Below are 18766 nucleotides of genomic sequence, written 5' to 3'. Positions count from 1 at the left end.
ACTGCTCTAGAAAACCCTCCTGGATGCTCCTGACAAATTCTGCTCCATCTAGATGCCAGAGAAATTTAAAATGAACTACAAATTTGGTGATATGCATGTAGACACCTCCTCAAAATTGAAGGTATTTGTTGCAGTATCTTGAAGCACCAGATTTCTAATTCTTCCCACAGGGTTAACTCAACTTGTCCATTAGCACCTCACTGGGCAACGGAGCAAACAAGGAATCACAAATGTTAATTTCCACTGCATCTTTGCAGGAAGATACACCATGTAGAAAAATCTGCCACCAATAAGGAATACAAGCCTTAATACAGCCTGTCATTTTGAGATATACTCTGCCATTGGACAGAAAGGGACTACCAAACCATTTGTATTAGACTGCCTAGTGCTGCAATGCAGAGAAGGTAAGGCATTCCAATATTGGAACTGCCGTCTTTCAGGTGAGACCTTAAAACTGAGGACCTATGAGGTGGACATAAAAGATCTCATAGCATTATTTCAAAGAAGAGCAGGGGAGTTAACCCCAGTGTCCAGGCCAATAATTATCTCCAAATCAGCTTCACTAAAAAGATTATCTAGTCATTATCGCGTTGCTGTTCGTGCGAGCTTGTGCTGAGCGCAAATTGGTGCCATATTTCCTACATTGCAATAGTGACTACACTTCAAGAAGTACTTCATTGGCTGTAAAGTGCTTTGCGACATCCTGAGGTCGTAAAAGACTGTATATAAATTCATGTCTTTTATTATAGCACAGGGGAACTGTGGGATTGGTCAGACTCTCAGCACTGGCACAAATCAAAAGTCAAAAACTCGTGATGTTTATGTGTGATGGAAAGCTGCAACTAAACTAAGTTTGTGTTTTTTAAAGACTATAATAGTAACTGGAAGTGATTATATGGCAGTAGTCTAATCTAGGAACTTAGATAGTATCCTAAACGTAAGGGGAAAAGCAAGAATGGTTTTACATGAATTCTTTTTTAAATATATGCTACCTTATGGGCAGAACCAGAAGGATGTACAGTTTGGATCCAGCTGCAGTACACGCCAATGCCATCTGTTGGTGCACTCCATATTGTTGATCTGTAATATTGTTGACAATGAAGAATTAGCATCAGGCCTGCCAGGAAATTATCTTTTGGCTGCTTACCTAAAAATATCAGTTGTTGGTGTAAATCGCTTAGTGGATAATTGACAAGGCTGTAATCCATTTATAGGGTTTAAATTATCCTGCAGCCAAGAGACCACAGCTCAAGTGGTTTATGCTCATCATTCGAATCTCAGGACTTGGCTGTGAAAAGGTAAAGATGCAAAATTGTTCAAAGAATAAAGAACGGGACACGATTCAAGTGTTTTAACTCGTGAATGGAATCAGTAGAATGGATGCTAGAAGCAGAAGGGATTTGGTTTAAAAGCTAAGGAAATAGTGAGCTAAATGTAATTCAAGGAGTAACTGCTTTGCATTTAAATGGTAATCTATTCTATAAATGAATGAGTCCATTATACAGAATACAGGATTGATTGAAATTAAGTTTTTATTTCAGCAGCTGGCTATTATACAGACTTAGTGTCCAGGCAAAAGGGAAACAGACAATGTGGGCAGCTCCTGAATGTGATTCACTAGATAGTCTTTATGATCTTTCCTTGCTCTTGCCTTTTGTTTAAGCTTATAGTGAGGTGTCACATTTATTAAGCCTATAATGTGAATGCTGCCCCTTATCTATTGTGATGAGCTGTATTTGGCACCTAAAGCCTATAATTGATCTTGTGGTCGACATAATGGTTGCAAACCACTGGCTTTTGGATTATGATTTATGGCGTCCTTCAAATCCTTTGCTCAGGTTGCTGTATTGTAATCACTGCAAGATATCTATTATTCACACACAAAATGAGAAAACTCCTTGAGAGGTCTTGACTTACTCTTCTTCTTTGGCTTCCTTGTCTTGAGAGACAATGGTTAAGTGCCTAGAGGTGGTCAGTGGTTTGTGGAGCAGCGCCTGGAGTAGCTATAAAGGCCAATTCTAGACTCTTGACATACTAATTCTTAGTTAATACTGACAGAATTTTAGTTTTAGATTAGATTAGATTTTTAGATTAGAGATACAGCACTGAAACAGGCCCTTCGGCCCACCGAGTCTGTGCCGAACATCAACCACCCATTTTATACTAATCCTACACTAATCCCATATTCCCAACAAACATCCCCACCTATCCCTATATTTCCCTACCACCTACCTATACTAGTGACAATTTATAATGGCCAATTTACCTATCAACCTGCAAAGTCTTTTGGCTTGTGGGAGGAAACCGGAGCACCCGGAGAAAACCCACGCAGACACAGGGAGAACTTGCAAACTCCACACAGGCAGTACCCGGAATCGAACCCGGGTCCCTGGAGCTGTGAGGCTGCGGTGCTAACCACTGCGCCACTGTGCCGCCCCTGGGTCAGGGAGACTGGCATACATTTCTAATTGAAACATTTTACAGGGAAAAGAAAATGTTGCCACGTTAAGAATAGTCCCATTTTTTTTTTTCCCGTTGGTTTCATTCATAACCATTCTATTACCATTTAGAGCAGGGTAACTAAACAGTGGTCCCTCAGGTATTCACATGCACACTTATAGGCCTTGTTCTAGTGTCTGATACAAAATGTTGAGAACCCTTCCAGCACTCTCAGAATGTAGATTACAAACTTTTATTGTGTCTATAAACCTCACTTCGAAGCTGTTACATTCTCATGATACTTTAATACTCTTTATGTTTTCTATTGATTTCTCCACGTTTGACATTCATTGTTCTGCTGCTGTCTTGCAGGTGGAGCAGACCATGGAAGGGTTACTTCACTACATCAATCCAGCACATGCCATCTCTCTCCTGAGTGCACTCAATGAGGATCGTCTAAAAGGCCAGCTGTGTGACGTAGTCCTAATTGTTGGTGACCATAAATTCCGGGCCCATAAGAACGTTTTGGCTGCCAGCAGTGACTACTTCCGGGCTTTGTTTACGAAGAAGGAGAATGAAAGTCAGTCGGTCTTCCAGCTAGATCTGTGTGAAGCAACTATCTTTGAGAATATTCTAAATTACATCTATTCTTCATCCCTCTTCATAGAGAAGAAAAGTCTTGCAGCCATCCACGATCTTGGTGGCAACCTTGGTATCTCTTTTCTAACCAGCATTCCATCACAGACGCCTCAGATTTCCTGTGCCCCGAATCCTATTAAAAAGCTCACCAAAGTTGGTGAAGATGGAAGTAGTTCCCAGCCACGGAGCGTAATTGTATGTCAGAGTCGCAATGACCTTGATAAAAGTAACATTGATTCTGAAGCAAAGGGAGGAGATTCAAGTCAGAAAAAGGGACCATTGGAAGAAGATCCAAGCCAAAGTTTTAAGTCTTCATCTTTGATGAATGCTCTAAGAGCAAATTCTAGTGTTGTATCCAGAGATGTTGATTCAACTCACCTATTGGATGATAAAGGACAACCTTTGTTAAAGGATATGCAAGGGGCTTTAGGTGACACTAAATTCTGTGAAACCTTTAAATCCCTGGAAGATCAAAACAGTAGAATGAGGTTTTGGTGTGATCGGAGAAATTCCATGAGTGTAGATGGCACCTCAAGTTTTACTGGCAATGTTTCTGATACAAGGCAAAGTCTGACTGACCTCTTAGTGAATGGAAAGCCTTTGTCTAGGCCACATCTTTCACCTGCATTTTCATTTCATGGAACCACAGGACTTCCATATTCCCAACAAAAATCTGGGCACACAGTAAGTGCTGGCAGAATGGAAGAGAGTAATTTGCTATATTACGCCAAAGCGGGGCCCACAGTTCAACCTCCAAGACTGCCACCTAACAACCAGAGTGTTGTCAGCAGTGGTCCATTGGTGAAAAGCCTCCTTCGTAGGTCATTGTCCATGGATAGCCAAGTCCCTTGCTACGCTTCCTCTCTTGATCTAAAAGTAAACTATGGATCACAGGTATGTAAGCGAGAACCACTGGAGTTGACTTATGATTTACCATCCAAAAAGTCATTGAACACGGACTCCATGAAACAGCAACTTCTAAAGGATAAGCCACAGGTTGATCAGCCTTGTCGACCAAGACAACTTAATGTATCTCAGGCTCCTGAAGCTGATGCCATCTCACTAGCAACAGCTGTTAAAATAAAAACAGAACCCTGCAGCCCTGTCTCAGATACATCTGACATAATTAGGGTTACTGTGGGAGAAACGTCACCATCTACCAGTAAGGAGTTTTCTGTGAAAAATATAGAAAGGAACAGAAGAACATCAATGCTGCCAGTGAAGAGGAGGTTCCAGGCTGAAAATGCAAAGTTTTCCTTTGAGAAGTCAGAAGCCTTCCAGCATTCTCCCAATATAACACAAAGCTTTGAGGAAAGTTCCAGCCCTACTGCAGATGATACTAATCTTGATCTGTCGAAAACTGATGAGAACAAAGATGAATATTCTGAGTCTGAATCAGCAATAACTGGCAAACAGTTCAAGTGCAGGACCTGCTTCAAAATATTCCGATCTACAGCAGGTCTTTTCCGGCATGTTGACATGTACCATAACCCAGATAAGCCATATGCCTGCGATATCTGTCACAAGAGATTTCTCACGAATTTCAAAGTTTGGACACACTGCCAGACTCAACATGGAGTGGTTATCAACCCATCAGCGGCTACCAGCTCCAGTCCAGTCCCAGAAGAAAAATTTCAAAAGAAACTGAATGATATGATGCGTGAAAGGGAGATCAAGAAGGCCCTATTTCACAAGTTGCGGCGCAGGCAAGTTTCTCATAGTTACTCAGGCCTGCGGTCAGAACAAGGATTCAAAAAGAATTTGAAATCTGCAACCAAAGGGGTGTACATATGTACAACATGTGGGAAGCTATTTCGCTTCCTTTCACGTTATAGGCAACACATGAAAACCCATCCGGGTGAAAAGCCCTTTGTTTGCAAGCTCTATAACAAGGCTTTCAAATTGAAAGAACAAGGTGTTACTGAAAATGTGAGTGAAGATAGTATTGAACATCAGTGTGAACATTGTAATACCAAGATGTCTTCATTGGCAGAAAAGACAAAGCATGAGAGGATTTGTAGGAATGTTACTGTGTGCTGCTACTGCAGCCTTCGGTTCTGTTCCAGAGAACTAAAGCAAGAGCATGAAAGTCAGTGTGAATATAAGAAGTTAACCTGTCTAGAATGTAAACGCACATTTAAGTCTTCTTTCAGCATATGGCGTCATCAGATCGAAGTTCACAATGAAAACACAATGGCCCCAGTGGAACAATCCTGTTTGGATCCAATATGTCACAATGGTGTCTTGCCCAAAGAGGTTCAAACTGACGTAGGAGAGGACTCTATAGCCAGTCCAAGTACGTCAAAGGAAGATGATGCCTGCAGTGACACTTCAGAACCAATGTATGTTGACTCTGAAGATTCCTCTTGCTTTCCTGAAGATTTGAGCATCTCTAGTCGCAGAAACTCTAGCACTAAAGATAACCATCTACCTGATGTAGTCTCTACAAATCCCATCCATCTGGAAGACATGGCATCAGAATCAAATAGTTGTACTGGGGAACCGGAGGACCTAACGTGCAAAGGAGAACGTGGTCTTTGGCCATGTGAAAAATGTGGCAAGATCTTCACTATACACAAGCAGCTGGAGCGCCATCAGGAATTGTTGTGCGCTGTTAAGCCATTCATTTGTCATGTTTGCCATAAAGCCTTCCGTACCAACTTCCGTCTCTGGAGCCACTTTCAGTCCCATATCTCTCAGTCTGCAGACCGTCTTGAATTTTGTAAACCTGCGAGGAGCCCTTCCTCTCGTCCACCTCCTCCCCCTCCACCACCACTCCCATCACCACCCAAGGAGCAGTCTCCTGAACCTGAACAGCCCTCAAATCATTCGGACAAGTCAAGCAGTCCGCAGGCAGCAGATACACTTTTTTCCCATGCACCTCCTCTTGCAGCAGCCACCTTCGAAAGGCCATTCATGTGTAAATTTTGCCGTAGGACTTTCAAGACTGCTTTCAGTCTGTGGAGCCATGAACAGACTCACAATTGAAATAAGATAGAAGTCTCGTGATTTATTTGAAATTCCATTAGTTTTATCTATAAAGATAACTTGGAAACAAGTGCGCCAAGGGCATGGACTGAATATATGGCAATATAATGTACAATCCATTTTCCAAAGGTTTTAGAGTTGGATAAGAAAGGTGAAAGGTAATATTTGGAACTGGTATTACTGATGGAACAAAGTAAAACCTCTAGAATTTAAAAACAAAATCACCATACTTGCTACTCGGGTGCTACGTGGAAGCATATTTTTTATATGATGAGAGTTTGCCAGTGTTACACAATCATTGTTTTAAGTGGGACTGGTATAAAACCACTGAACCAGTTCATGCATTGAGATGGATCCTTTATCATGTATTTTTAACATTCAGTAATATCATCATCAAAGCAATTGTATTCTGTTAGCATCAAATCAGTTAACATTCACTGGTTCAGCCATTTTGGCAGACTGACCAGGTTCAATGGGAATGAAGAATGTGGCCATTTCGATCAGTTTTTATTCAGCACAGAAAAGATATAATTCTAAATGTGGTTTCTGCACTAGTTAAGACCGAAAGTATATCCTGTAGCTCAAGATCAGTCAGAATGGACTTAACTAGTTAAGACGCTCATGGAATTATTGGAATCTGCTGCAAGCGATGGGTCTCAGCCAGTCAGCAGATTGAAGACAAAACTGGAGCTTGATTGTCAACTACACTTCCACATGATGGGAATCTACTACAAGCAGAGGCATTTTAACCAAGGTGACTCCAAAAGATGGTTTGCAACCTACAACCAGAGAGGGCTAGAGATTATCCTCTATCATGTGTAAATGCTTGTGCACATAGTCATCTGTGATTTTTATATAGTACCTATTAAAGTTAAAAGTACTTCCATTGTGGTGTTGGATGCACTCAATGCCATTCTAGAAGTCCTGTACTGTGACCAGGACCAAAGGTAGCAGACAGTTAATTCGATTTATAAATGGTGTGAGCTAAAACTAAAGAGAAAAGAAACAAAATGCTATCTCTGAGAACCATGTTAGTCTTCCTTCAGCATTGGGCTATGCCGAAAGATGGTGACATGAGCTATACTGGAGGACTGTAGAAAAGGCGCAGTACAGCACAACTATTCTCACATCTCAAGTTCCCCATCATGTGACAAGCAATGTTGAAACACCTCCTCTTTGGGTTTGTTTACTTAATAACTGATTGTGGATTTTTTAAAACTGAATTACAGTGAATTGAAAATGAGTGAAAGACTGATTTGCTAGTAATGACAACAAATGACATCAGGGAAGAGGATATGTCCTTCAGAATCATGAGCCAAACGTTACTATTGAGGCCAATTTGTAGTAAATAAGTATTTTGTATTATAAATTAAGGTAACAGTGAAATGTAGTGGCATAGATGGAGCATTACACTAACTTTGTTTCTGTAGAATGTACTCAGGAAGGGGGAAAGTGCAGTGTGGGAGGATGGGCAACTTAGTGGCCTTTGTATTTGTGCCAGGTTCTAAGAATTTAGATTTTGTTGGAATCTGCCAATGGCTCAAATTTGTCATTTCAACACCCTCCACCCCAGCTCTAAGAGTATGCTATATGAAATTAAATGGTTTATAATGGAACTAATACAAAGACATCTGGTTACCCTGTGTTTGACATTCAAATATGGATCATATGACAGTATTCCGCTGTAGGGATGGTACGTATCAACATTATACTGGTATGTCCAGATACATAACATCATAACAATTGTTTCTTTTTCCCCCCCCAATATGCACCAGTTGTGATTGGCATAAAATGCTTCAGAAATGAGTCCCTCTCACCCCTCTCAAATTGAGGATAATAGTCCTGTCAGTGTTGCTGCAAGTTTTATCATAAACTATAATATCACAGTAATCAGTGCATCATTCTATTTAATCCTATTGTTACAAGAGAAGTTGAAGTAGTTCAGCTTGTTATTACTAAACATTTCCTTTAAAAATTATTATTTTAAAAGACAATATACAGTTTGCTGCATTGGAGTTTCTCAACTTAATTCTTGATTTCATGAGTTTAGTACTGTTTGGTACTCAGAACATCAAATTAAATTGTTTAAATTAATTAATGTATTAATCCTATTTCCTGTGGATTTGTCATTTATTGCAGTAAAACTTTATATAGTTCTATATATTATTCCTCATAATTTCCCTTGTTAACAGTATATCTTTAAGTATAGCAGAATAAAGTTGAGAGCGCTGTAGCCACACGTTGTCTTTTAATTTAAAAGGTTCTTTTCACAGTTAATACTATTGTTCAAATCCATATATTAAGAATGAAATATAATAAGATTTAGCTGAAAAAAAAATCTGTACCAATCTGCTAAATGATGCCAAGACTGGCTAAGATTCTGAACGAATTATGGACAGTGGGGCTGCAATGAATTAATTGGTTTACTATGTTTTTGCTAACCTTCAGCACTAGCTTCCCTTTACAATTGGTTAATCTTTCACTACTTCATGACTAGGCCTAGAATACAGTAAGACAGCACTGGTACTCTGAGGAGTAAGGATAGCTTATATTTAAAAGTAAACATACTTCTGCCTTTGCTGCCACCGAGCTGATCAGATTTATTGAATAATATGTTTGTTTTCAAAGCAGCAGAGAAGATCCTTGCAACAGTACAGAGGTTTTATATTGACAAGTTGCAGGTAATATCCCTGAATCACTTATTGGCGGAGGGGAGGGGAAGGATGTAGCATGATTTTGATGTAATTTGCAGGAAGATGTGCTTAATTTAAGTGCTTTGGCTGAGACTGATCACTATATTTGGTTGCACTGTAGTATACTTGCACTTTTTAAATTATTTACATTATCAAATTTTGCCCATAGTGACCAGGGTAACTCTTTCTGTCTCATTTTTATACATTAAATTCAAGGCTGTCCTTGCTCTTACTGCAGTTTTGCATCTTTTATGTGTGCAGAGGAAATTGATGAACCAGATATGAACTCATGGAACAGGTTAGATTACTAAAGATTTAAAAAAAAACACATGCTGGAATTCTAAAATAAAAACAGAAAATTATGGAATTAAACAGCAATTCAATCAGCATTTGTAAGGGAAAGATGAATTAGTGTTTCAGATGAGACCTTTCAGCAGAACTGTTCTTTGTCCTGCTGAGGGATTTCACCCAAAATGTTAACCTTTCCCGTACTGACTAACCTGCTGTTTATTTTCCATATTTGTTTAAATTTACATCAGTAAAATCTGTTAGCCAAATAATTTTGAAGCTTTTAATGGGCCAGGTGCACAGCAGATTGTAATTAGTGATGGGTAGCTTGCTTCATGGGATGTCCTTTCTTCCATTACACCTTACTGTATCACTGGGGACGTCTGTAATCCACTGTGACTTTTTAAAATGAATAATAAATTAAAAACTGATCAGCAATTGGCATTCACACATCTTGGTGTGGTTCCGAGTCATACAACCAGGAGTTCCAGATTTGGTCCCTAGTGTATGCTGAGTCAGTTGATCTTAGACAGGGCAGCATTAAGAAGTGCTACAATTGACCACAACACCCCTGCTTTCCTGCTGTTGATGACTAGTGATCCTCGCTGGAATCTGCCCTTGTCTGAACATCAATTGAGAATGTCATTGGGATCAGCTGTGATTTCTTTCCTCTCCCTTACCCATCCCTATCCAATAGTCATACAGCTTACCCAAGGTCACACTTGATGATTGACTACTTAGCTGTCTTCTGGAGAGGAGGAAGGAAAATTGAAAGAAGATGATTTATTTTTGCCAGCCCCTGACATCCAACCAGATCATCTTTCCATTGTACTTATTTTACTATTTTTTTCAATCGAGAGCCCAAACTACAATTTTGTTTTATCATTGGATGTCGACACAGTTAATTCTTTTTGAAAAAATGCCCAATTTATGCTATTCATCATCTTATAAAATTAATTCATTTGATGTCCCTTGAAGTTTTTGGTACAGTGAAAAAAACTATGCAAGTACTTTTACTCATCATGCTGTGATGAAACTTTGGAAGCTTGACCTGACCATTGGTTTTGTTTGTCCAAAGGCCTCTTGCCAGCTACTCTTCAATATAACCACACAGTATGCCCCCAATATCACAGCAAAGCAAAATTTTCATCCATTGTTTAAAAAAAAAGAAAAAGCATAGACTTCAACTTTGAACGGCAACAGAATTATTTCCTGAAAACTTGGCATGACTCGGTGGTGCAGCATTCCCTGACTTGAGATTACAGTTGCATTTGATCAGTTCAATACACAGTGGCTGTGTAGAGGTTTCTAGGATAACAGTATATATTTTCAGTTTTCAATTTATACAATCTTTGAAACAGGCCAATAATTTTCTTGTATGATCAGCGAATGAGAAAAGACTTGAGGCAGATATATTTTTTTCCTTGTGATGATATGTGTTAGGCAAGAGAAAAGATTCAGACTGCCATCAGTTCACAATATATTCCTTTAACTAACAGAGGCATATCTTAACACTAGTATAATATTTTCTAATAACATGCATCCGTCTTCATCTATATGTAAATATTCTAGGCAAGTTATTTTGCAATCCCTGCTTTCTGCTAACCCATCAATATCACAGGCAGTTGGTCACTGCAATTTTTTTTTTAGTGATGCATACAGTCGTCCTTTAACTTTTGTAGGAGGAATGATATTGCAAGACTTCATACTTTTTTATTTTAATATTCTAGTTCCAGAATGTGTTGTTTCCTTATTCTAATCAAGACTCCATGTCTAGATTTCGAGAGCCTAATATTGGATATAATGTCAAGTTGAGAAAAAGTGGATTAATGATCCACCCTAGAAATATTTGCTATGTGTTGTAAATAGGAAATAAGAGTTTAATTATGGTAGTGGCAGACATTCTCTATTATCCCAACTTTTGTTTTTGTTTTATGCTGATGAGTATCCAAGTTTAATAACATGGTTCCTTCTGACAGGAGAACTTCAAAAATCCTTTGGATTCTTTTATATGGTTAGGTTTAACACTGCTTCCAGTATGACCTTGATAACATCATGTCAGATAAATGCCGAGTTAGCTTTTTATATGCATCTTGTTCGGTGGACTTGTTACATTAGCTAATTTACATCTCAGGGGGCATCAAAGCAAGGGGAAATTGTATCAATGAATCAAGCAGTTTCAATGTATAATCAGTTTTCCATTTTAGGATACGTCCAATTAGGTTAAAGATCGTAATGTCACCTAGTTTTTATTTAGTCCGAATGGCTATCAAATTTGAAATCTTATTAATAATGTTGCCAGTCAGTCAAAAGAAAAATTAACTTGTGGCTCTGCTTGTGGCTTAGTATGTAAATGCACTATGTGGTATGTACTAAAGAGGTCAGGAAAGTCATAGGTCAGTGTCTGATTTATGCTGACTTAGCTGATCTTTATTTAGGAGAGTGAGTTGAAGTGTTATGGTTGTCTTCAATATTCCCAGGCTAGGAAGAGGGCATGGCTTCTACTGCTGGCTACTATCTATTGATTAGTGTTGGAAATATCTAGTGGTAATGATGGGTGACTGTGGTTTCCTCCTGCAGTAGAATAGCTTGCTGACACTGTATAGGTTCATGGGAAAAGTAGCCACTTGGGTAAGGTACTGAAGAGTTTGTGTTGCCTTTGAATCAGAATTAGTGACTACCTTTAAGAAAAGAGAGAAAACGTACATTGGGGAGAGAAGAAAAGTTAACTTATATGTTTATTAAGTCCAAATCATAAAGTCGGCCACTATTTTCACAGATCCTCTGAAAATAGTTTGCAATGACAATGTAGGAGATTGTAGGAGACAATGCTGCATGTGTAATGAATGAACCATTTTTACTATCATAATTCCTCTGTTGGTCATCTGGAGGCTTCTGTAGTCTAGGCCATTCAAGCTTATTTTAGTTGAACAGTTTAAAATATTAAATACATGAGCCTGACAAAAGAAGGTTTTGTGCCATTGTAAATAGCATTTCAGAGAGTGGTTTGTGTACCAGAAAGAGTAGGTTAAATGAGTGCAAATGATGTGCACAAATTTGTGAAAGAAAATGTCAATTGCCCAGAGACAATAGTGTGGAAGCCTCCAATGTTAGTGTCTTGTGCCCAATAATCTGTAGCTAACTTTCTGCTCCATTTGATATCAAAGAAAAAATTAGTCTTGAGCAGCAATTAATGCAAATAGGATGTAAAATGAAATAGCAGTGGAATATAAGTCAAAGGAGGTAATGATCAAACTGTTAGAGCTGTAGTCAGACTACACCTAGAACATTGCATGGAGTACTAGTTATTGAGAAGCAATAGAGGCATTCAGGTGCTGGAGACAATGTAGAGAAGAGCTGTAAGTCTGCTCCCCAGTGACAGGGTCTAAAGTTATGAGGAAAGACTTGGGATTTAGGGGGGGGGGGGAGTGGGGGGGAGGATGTACAGCCTGGAAAGGAGGCTTTTGAATAGTAATCTTATAGAGGCATACAAGATTGGCAGGAGTATATTAAAAGTTAAACTGGAAGTGGAACTAAGGGACGCAAGTTCAAACCAGTAAAAAGTAACTGTGGGACTGCTACTAGAAAATTATTTTTCACAGCAAGGACTGATCAATGCAGGGAATGAACTTCGAGTTTGAGTAGTGGAGGCAAAAAACTTGGAATCATCTGAGAAATAATTGGATGCTGAAGTGGAGAGTGGTCAGATTTCTGGATCGATGAATTAAGATGTGCCAAATGGATTTTCTCATCTGTATTTATCTTGTGATAGGGAAATAATGGAAAACACAGGTTCACTGTAGAAAAGATTAGATGGTATTTATTATAAACAACTATTTTAGTAGCTTGTCTCTTTTGAAGAATCAGAGTATGGAGGAAGAAGTGATGGGAGATGGGGAAGAGGTACATATTTGAATGTAGAATTGTTTCCAATGAGGATTTAAGGTAAGTACTTTTATGAAATTAAACACCAATATTTGTTAATGTAGTGTAAAAGAACAGAAACAAGGTGATCCAGTCTGCTAGAATAGTTTCCACATAAGGCGAGCTTTGGAAAGTCTATCTAATTTTTAGTGAGTGTAGATCATTAACATAAACTGCTCACAGATTAGCAATAAATTGGGTTTCACTCCGAGATGTTGGTGCAGGAAACTAATATTGCTCCATTAGGCATTGCATTTCTGAGAGTGGTGTTAAGTCGCAGCTGTGTCAGTGAAGTTGCAGCTTTACTATGCATCTATTTGTGTAATAGCTGGGAGTGCTTGATGGTCGCACTTTATTCTAGAAATGAAGAGGTATATTTTCCCTCAACATTACCTTCTGTGATCTTGATGAGGCAGAAATCATATTTTAAAAAAGTAAACAAAAAATTACTTTGTGGGTTTGAGAAGCACATTAAATATTGAGAACATAAAATTCAAGGACAAGAAAAGACCATCCATCAAAGTCCATCCATCTGATACTCCAACTCATACTAAAGCTTTATATCTTACTTTGATCACCCCTGATGCTTTTGACTTTACAAGATCATGTGGCTGATGACTCCAAATATTTCTTTATATAGAAATTCTAACTGTGCTTTAAATATTATGTAATAGTCTGGGTTTATCCTGTCTATAAAATTTGTTATGTTGTATAAGGCACCCGTAACTTTCTAAACTATAGAGTTTAAACTTTGGTCTTAAACCACTCTTGGTTTAAGCTTGTCCTATTGGCACTGGGATTAGCTGTGTGTAAAATCACTGTTTAATGAGTTTTATTTTAATAGGATCTTGATTGACATTACAACTTTGCCAGAAGCACACATCAGAAATTCAGATATGCATGGTACATGATTTTCCAATGCTTATTTTAAATGGCTAGAGATCTATATGTCAAGCGTACCCAAATTGCCAATGTCTGAGGAAAAAAACTTGCATTTTTGTAACGTTTTTCACGATCTCAGGATGTCCCAAAGCACTTTACAGTCAATGAGTACTTTTTGAAGTGTGATCACTGTTGTACATGATCTCAGCCATGATCTCATTGAATGGCGGAACAGGCTCGACGGACTAAATGGCCTACTCCTGTTACTATGTTCCTATGTAATGTAGGAAATGTGCCAGCTAATGTGGGCACAGTGAGCTCCCATAAACAGCAATGTGTTCACTTATTGATGATTAAGGGAGAAATAATAACCAGAACACAAGGTATAACTCCCCTGCTCATTTTAAAAATAATTCCAAGGGATATTCTATGCCAACATGAGAAGGCAGGCAGGTCCTGAATTTCACATCTCATCCTTAATACGGCATCTCCGACAGTGCAGTGCTCCCTTAATGCTGCTCTGAATCGTCAGCCTAGATGTTTGTGCTCAAATCACTGCATTGGAACTTGAACCCACAGCCTTCTATGGGACATGACTCCTTGCCAGGAGTGCGAAATTACTCCTTACATTGTTTTTGTTGGCATATTTTAAGAATACAAAGGAGGGGAGAGGAAAGCTAATGATGTTTGGGGGCAAAATTGAGATGCAGTTCATTTGGCCATAAAAGGCAAATAAAGACGACAAATATTTGGAATCTTCACGTTTCTGCTCAAAATTTTGTTTTCTCCTTTCTCGTTTACAATTTTGAACTATTTAAATTGCACCCTTGATTTGTATAATTATATTTCAAAGATTTACAAATCAAATTGCAGTCTCTTTTTGAACCTTCATATTTTTACAGGATTTTTATTTTCTGAATTGATATTTGCAATCTCACAGCCATATTTATGCTAATACTAATCCTGGTTTTAGCAATATATTGGGATGATATATTCCAGATTATTTCAGACCACTGATTGTACTTACACCATCTTTGGAGAATCTATTGGTGCAACTGGCCTTTTTACTTTTATATTGTACTGTATAATAATGTAGTATGTGATAAAACTCCTGTGCACCGTGTCATATCCACACTATCTTTAACTATAACTCATAATCCTATGAATATGGGAACCTGTTTTCAAAGTTGGCTAATCTTTATTAAGCTAAGTGCCCATGAACACTACATTGGTCTGATCACACTGAGTTTCTTGCACAACATTTGCATTTGTGGTGTTGTCTCTGCTGCATGCAAGCACTTCAGTGTGCCACATACTCCATCCTTTTCTATGTCTATCTATAACTTAGAATGAATCCCATCTGTCAGGCTAAGCAAACCAATGAAAACTACTTTTAGAGTACAGATGAAGGAGTGTGGGAGAGATGGCAAGGGTGGGGAGAAAGCTTAAATCAAGTTGCACCATAAATTGGCACTCTTGTTTCACCTGTGGGACCTGGATGTAAATACAGCACAGACAGATGGAGTGACTATTTCCTCTCTGATGGCTGCCAGCCATGTTCTTAGTTCAAGATTTATTTGGGCGCATCAACCAAGTTCGTAGTAGGTGCAGACTCAGCACAAAATTGTCTGCAAATTCACACTAAAAATTGGTATTCTTAGAATGCTCATCAAGGTGGTGGGTGTGGGAAAATGTCACATTGGTGCTCTTTGAGGTTGGGTTTAGGACGCATTGTGAGACAGAATAGATGGCATTATACTCTGCATTCCATCTGTGCTGTAACTGAGCTTGGAATGCTTGTTGCTGAAACTGATTGATTGTCAAATGAAAAAAGATTTATTTCACAGTCCTGATGTCCATCAGAAAAACTCACGGAGGAAACAAAACTTAACAGGTGAATGGACTTGGATCAACTATTTAAACTTGAGTGATTCACTGCATATAAATAGGTGGGTGACTGTTGTAGCCAAGTGCCTGAAAATAGGTTTCACAATTGAATGGCATTCATATGTAATGTACTGTTTCTTTTCAGAAAATAAATGAATGTATTGCAGTATTTGTACTTTGAGAGTTAAATACGTCCCTGTCTGAGATAATACTATTTGGCTATGCAATTGCAAGGAAGTAAATTGTTATTGATTTTGGGACCTGGGATGATATAGTTCTAAGAGCTTTTTATAGATATTTGTCAGGATTAATTATTGTAACTGCAACTTTATTTTTTTCGGATTTTACTTTTCTTAAAGTTAACATTTGTGTTTTTAAATAATCACGACAGATGGTTTTCATTTTGTTTTTTCTCCAGAGATGTTTTGACGATTTTCTCCCCCCTGCTGGGAAAGGGAAAATGATATATTCATGTTTAAATGATTCACATTGGAACCAGACCATGAAAAAAAGGTTCTGTGTTTCTTATGCAGTTCAGTGGTGATAACCAATTTCCATTTCAACAATTTTTCAGTGTTCTCTTCCTACAGGGTGGGTGGATGGGATAAGATGGTCTGGACTAATTTTTTTTTATATTTATGTTCCCTGTCAATGCTGCTCAAAATTGTCTAGCAAGGAGACTACCTACCAATTCTGGAAACTCCCATTGCTATGACGGTTGCCAATTTTCCCATTTCTAGACAGTCCAAGTTTCTGTGGGGTAGCCAAAAATTTCTAACCTAATTAAAACTAGACACAGAGAGGTTTTTTTTTAAACAAGTCATTATTTTCCAACTTGCTCCAATGAAGCTTTAGTTATTACAGCGATTGAACTTTTCAATGAATTTTCAGATGCCAAGCAAATCCCTGAACTGAAGCAATGATCACATCTCACCCTTGCATCTATCCTGCATATAGATCACTGATGTACTCTGTTTGCATTTCACTTGTTTCTGTCATATTAATCCCCACCCCCACCCTAGGTGACATTGAACTCTGTGCAACTGTAATGCAACATTTTTTTGCCAGTATAAGGTTGAATTTCCCATCTGGGATGTACCAGAATGAACTAGCTCAGCAAATTATGTTTCCAGGACATGGCACTTGGAGTTTTCTGTTCTGATGCAGAAATTTCAGAAATGTTTTCCCATCTGAAATACCCAGAATTGAAGTGATGGTTGTGTTATTTTTCCCAATCTCGATTTTTTTCTAATTCATAGGACTATAAAGTGTTGGAAGGGAAGAAGGTAAATGCAGTTGATGAGGTATTCATTAATTATACTGTAGGACAAAAACAAAAACTGACTTGTGTGTGTTTTTATATATGAAGATTTGAATTGAAGTAAGCCCAAACAAGTTTACAGAGCTGTATTTAAAGAGAAGGAAAAGAGAAAACAAACCTTATTATCATTTTGGTCTTTTTGTTTTGCATTAACCATGCACCATACCTGAAGAATGAACTGGTTCCAAGTTTATGCCAGTGCCACCTGGAAAGCACCTGCTGGTTAATATATGCAAAAATGATCTGGAGAAAGATACTTGTGAGTTTTTTTCTTTACTCTGAGAAAAGCATCTGCATTCTCACTGCAGCATTGTTGCGAGGCATTTGGCTTTCACCGTAGAGCTTGGCATTTGATAACCCAGTCACCCTCCAATGCTCCTTTGTTCCCCTCTCCATTTTTTTAAAAGCATGTATAGTTTTCTGCAGCTTTTGTTTAAGCGCTCCATTACTATGTACCTCCTACCACTCGGCTAAAAAGAACTGGGTGAAGACATTGTCTTCTCAGTCAAGAATTGGCATATCGGGGTGGTGCATATTGAAACTACAGTAACTGAAGTTTGTCCTGTGAAACGCCTTGGGACATTTTACTCTATTAAAGGTGCTTTATAAATGTAATTTGTTGACTAATTTAACTTCATGATATTTAAAAAGGACGAATAAGTAAAATGAAGGTGATACATAATTTCAACAGTAAATTTCACTTGAAAAAAATTGAGATGTTTAAATCCAACTGCCCTCCTCTTTTCCCTATGAACACTAAACATTTTAAAATAAGACTGCATCTAGTTTTGAATAGATGTAGATTTTGGAATGCTGAAGGTATTTTTTCCAAAATATTTTTGAGGCATAATTCTTCATCAGGCAAAAATTTATAAAAACACTCTGAATTAGTAGTTATTGTTTGAATGAAATGTCAAAATTATAGTTGTGTATTTTATCTTTAAAAAAATGTGCAAAAATGCTACTGCAGCCTGGAAAAGATCATTAGGGAGTAAATCACTGACCATGAGAACATGGAGTTTATTTTAGACATGAAAGAGGGAACTTGCAACTTACTGGTTATCTTTTACAGGGACTGAAATAGACCATAAACCTACTAAAACACAGTTATATTTGTTGATGAATATAAACTGCAAAAGCTGGAAATCTAACATTAAAAAAGAAGGAAATGGTGGCAATGCACAGTAGGTCATTCAGCGTCTGATAGAGAAAGATGGGTTTATGTTTCAGGTGGACCCTTTATTAGATGTAAACTTGCATCTGTCTTTCAACCATATCTGCTGTGTAATTCCAGGATTTTCTATTTTCATGAGTTAGTTTTATTGTACATTGGTTAATGTTATCGACAAGTTTATGATGCAAATATATATATGGGAGGGGAGGTGAAGGTAGGGATTGTGCACCATGGTCACTAACTCAGTTCAAGATTTTTTTAGATGTCCAGTTTGGCATCCAAAGGCTCTTCCTCTGTATTTCCTGTTATTTTGTGTGTGTAAAAACTGAGATAACACTGCAGGCCCGGTGAATAACAGCATTGACACATATAATATTGACTTGGAATATGTAGAAGTTACAATCTAGTTCAAGTTTCCTGAACTCAGTACCAGCCAGTTCACAAGTCATTGATTTAACAAAAAAACATGCCTCTTCCCAAATTTATTAAGGGTCTCAAATAAAATCAGATCTCAGCCTGCTTTTATTTTTC

The 18766-nt window shown here is 38.1% G+C and overlaps 1 protein-coding gene across 2 annotated transcripts in view; it reads left to right on the top strand.

The window, feature by feature from the left end:
- Positions 1 to 12451, top strand: part of zbtb21 (zinc finger and BTB domain containing 21) — an 81307-nt gene extending 68856 nt beyond the window's left edge. For both annotated transcript variants that reach the window (XM_068041241.1, XM_068041242.1), the window contains exon 2: positions 2812 to 12451. In XM_068041241.1, the coding sequence (XP_067897342.1) occupies positions 2824 to 6066 (3243 nt within the window). In that variant the 5' untranslated portion in view covers positions 2812 to 2823 and the 3' untranslated portion in view covers positions 6067 to 12451. The remainder of the gene's footprint in view (positions 1 to 2811) is intronic.
- The last annotated feature ends 6315 nt before the right edge of the window (positions 12452 to 18766 follow it).

Source organism: Heterodontus francisci, chromosome 10, assembly GCF_036365525.1.
Source record: "Heterodontus francisci isolate sHetFra1 chromosome 10, sHetFra1.hap1, whole genome shotgun sequence".
NCBI lineage: Eukaryota > Metazoa > Chordata > Chondrichthyes > Heterodontiformes > Heterodontidae > Heterodontus > Heterodontus francisci.
This window is presented reverse-complemented; position numbering and strand designations above follow the sequence as displayed.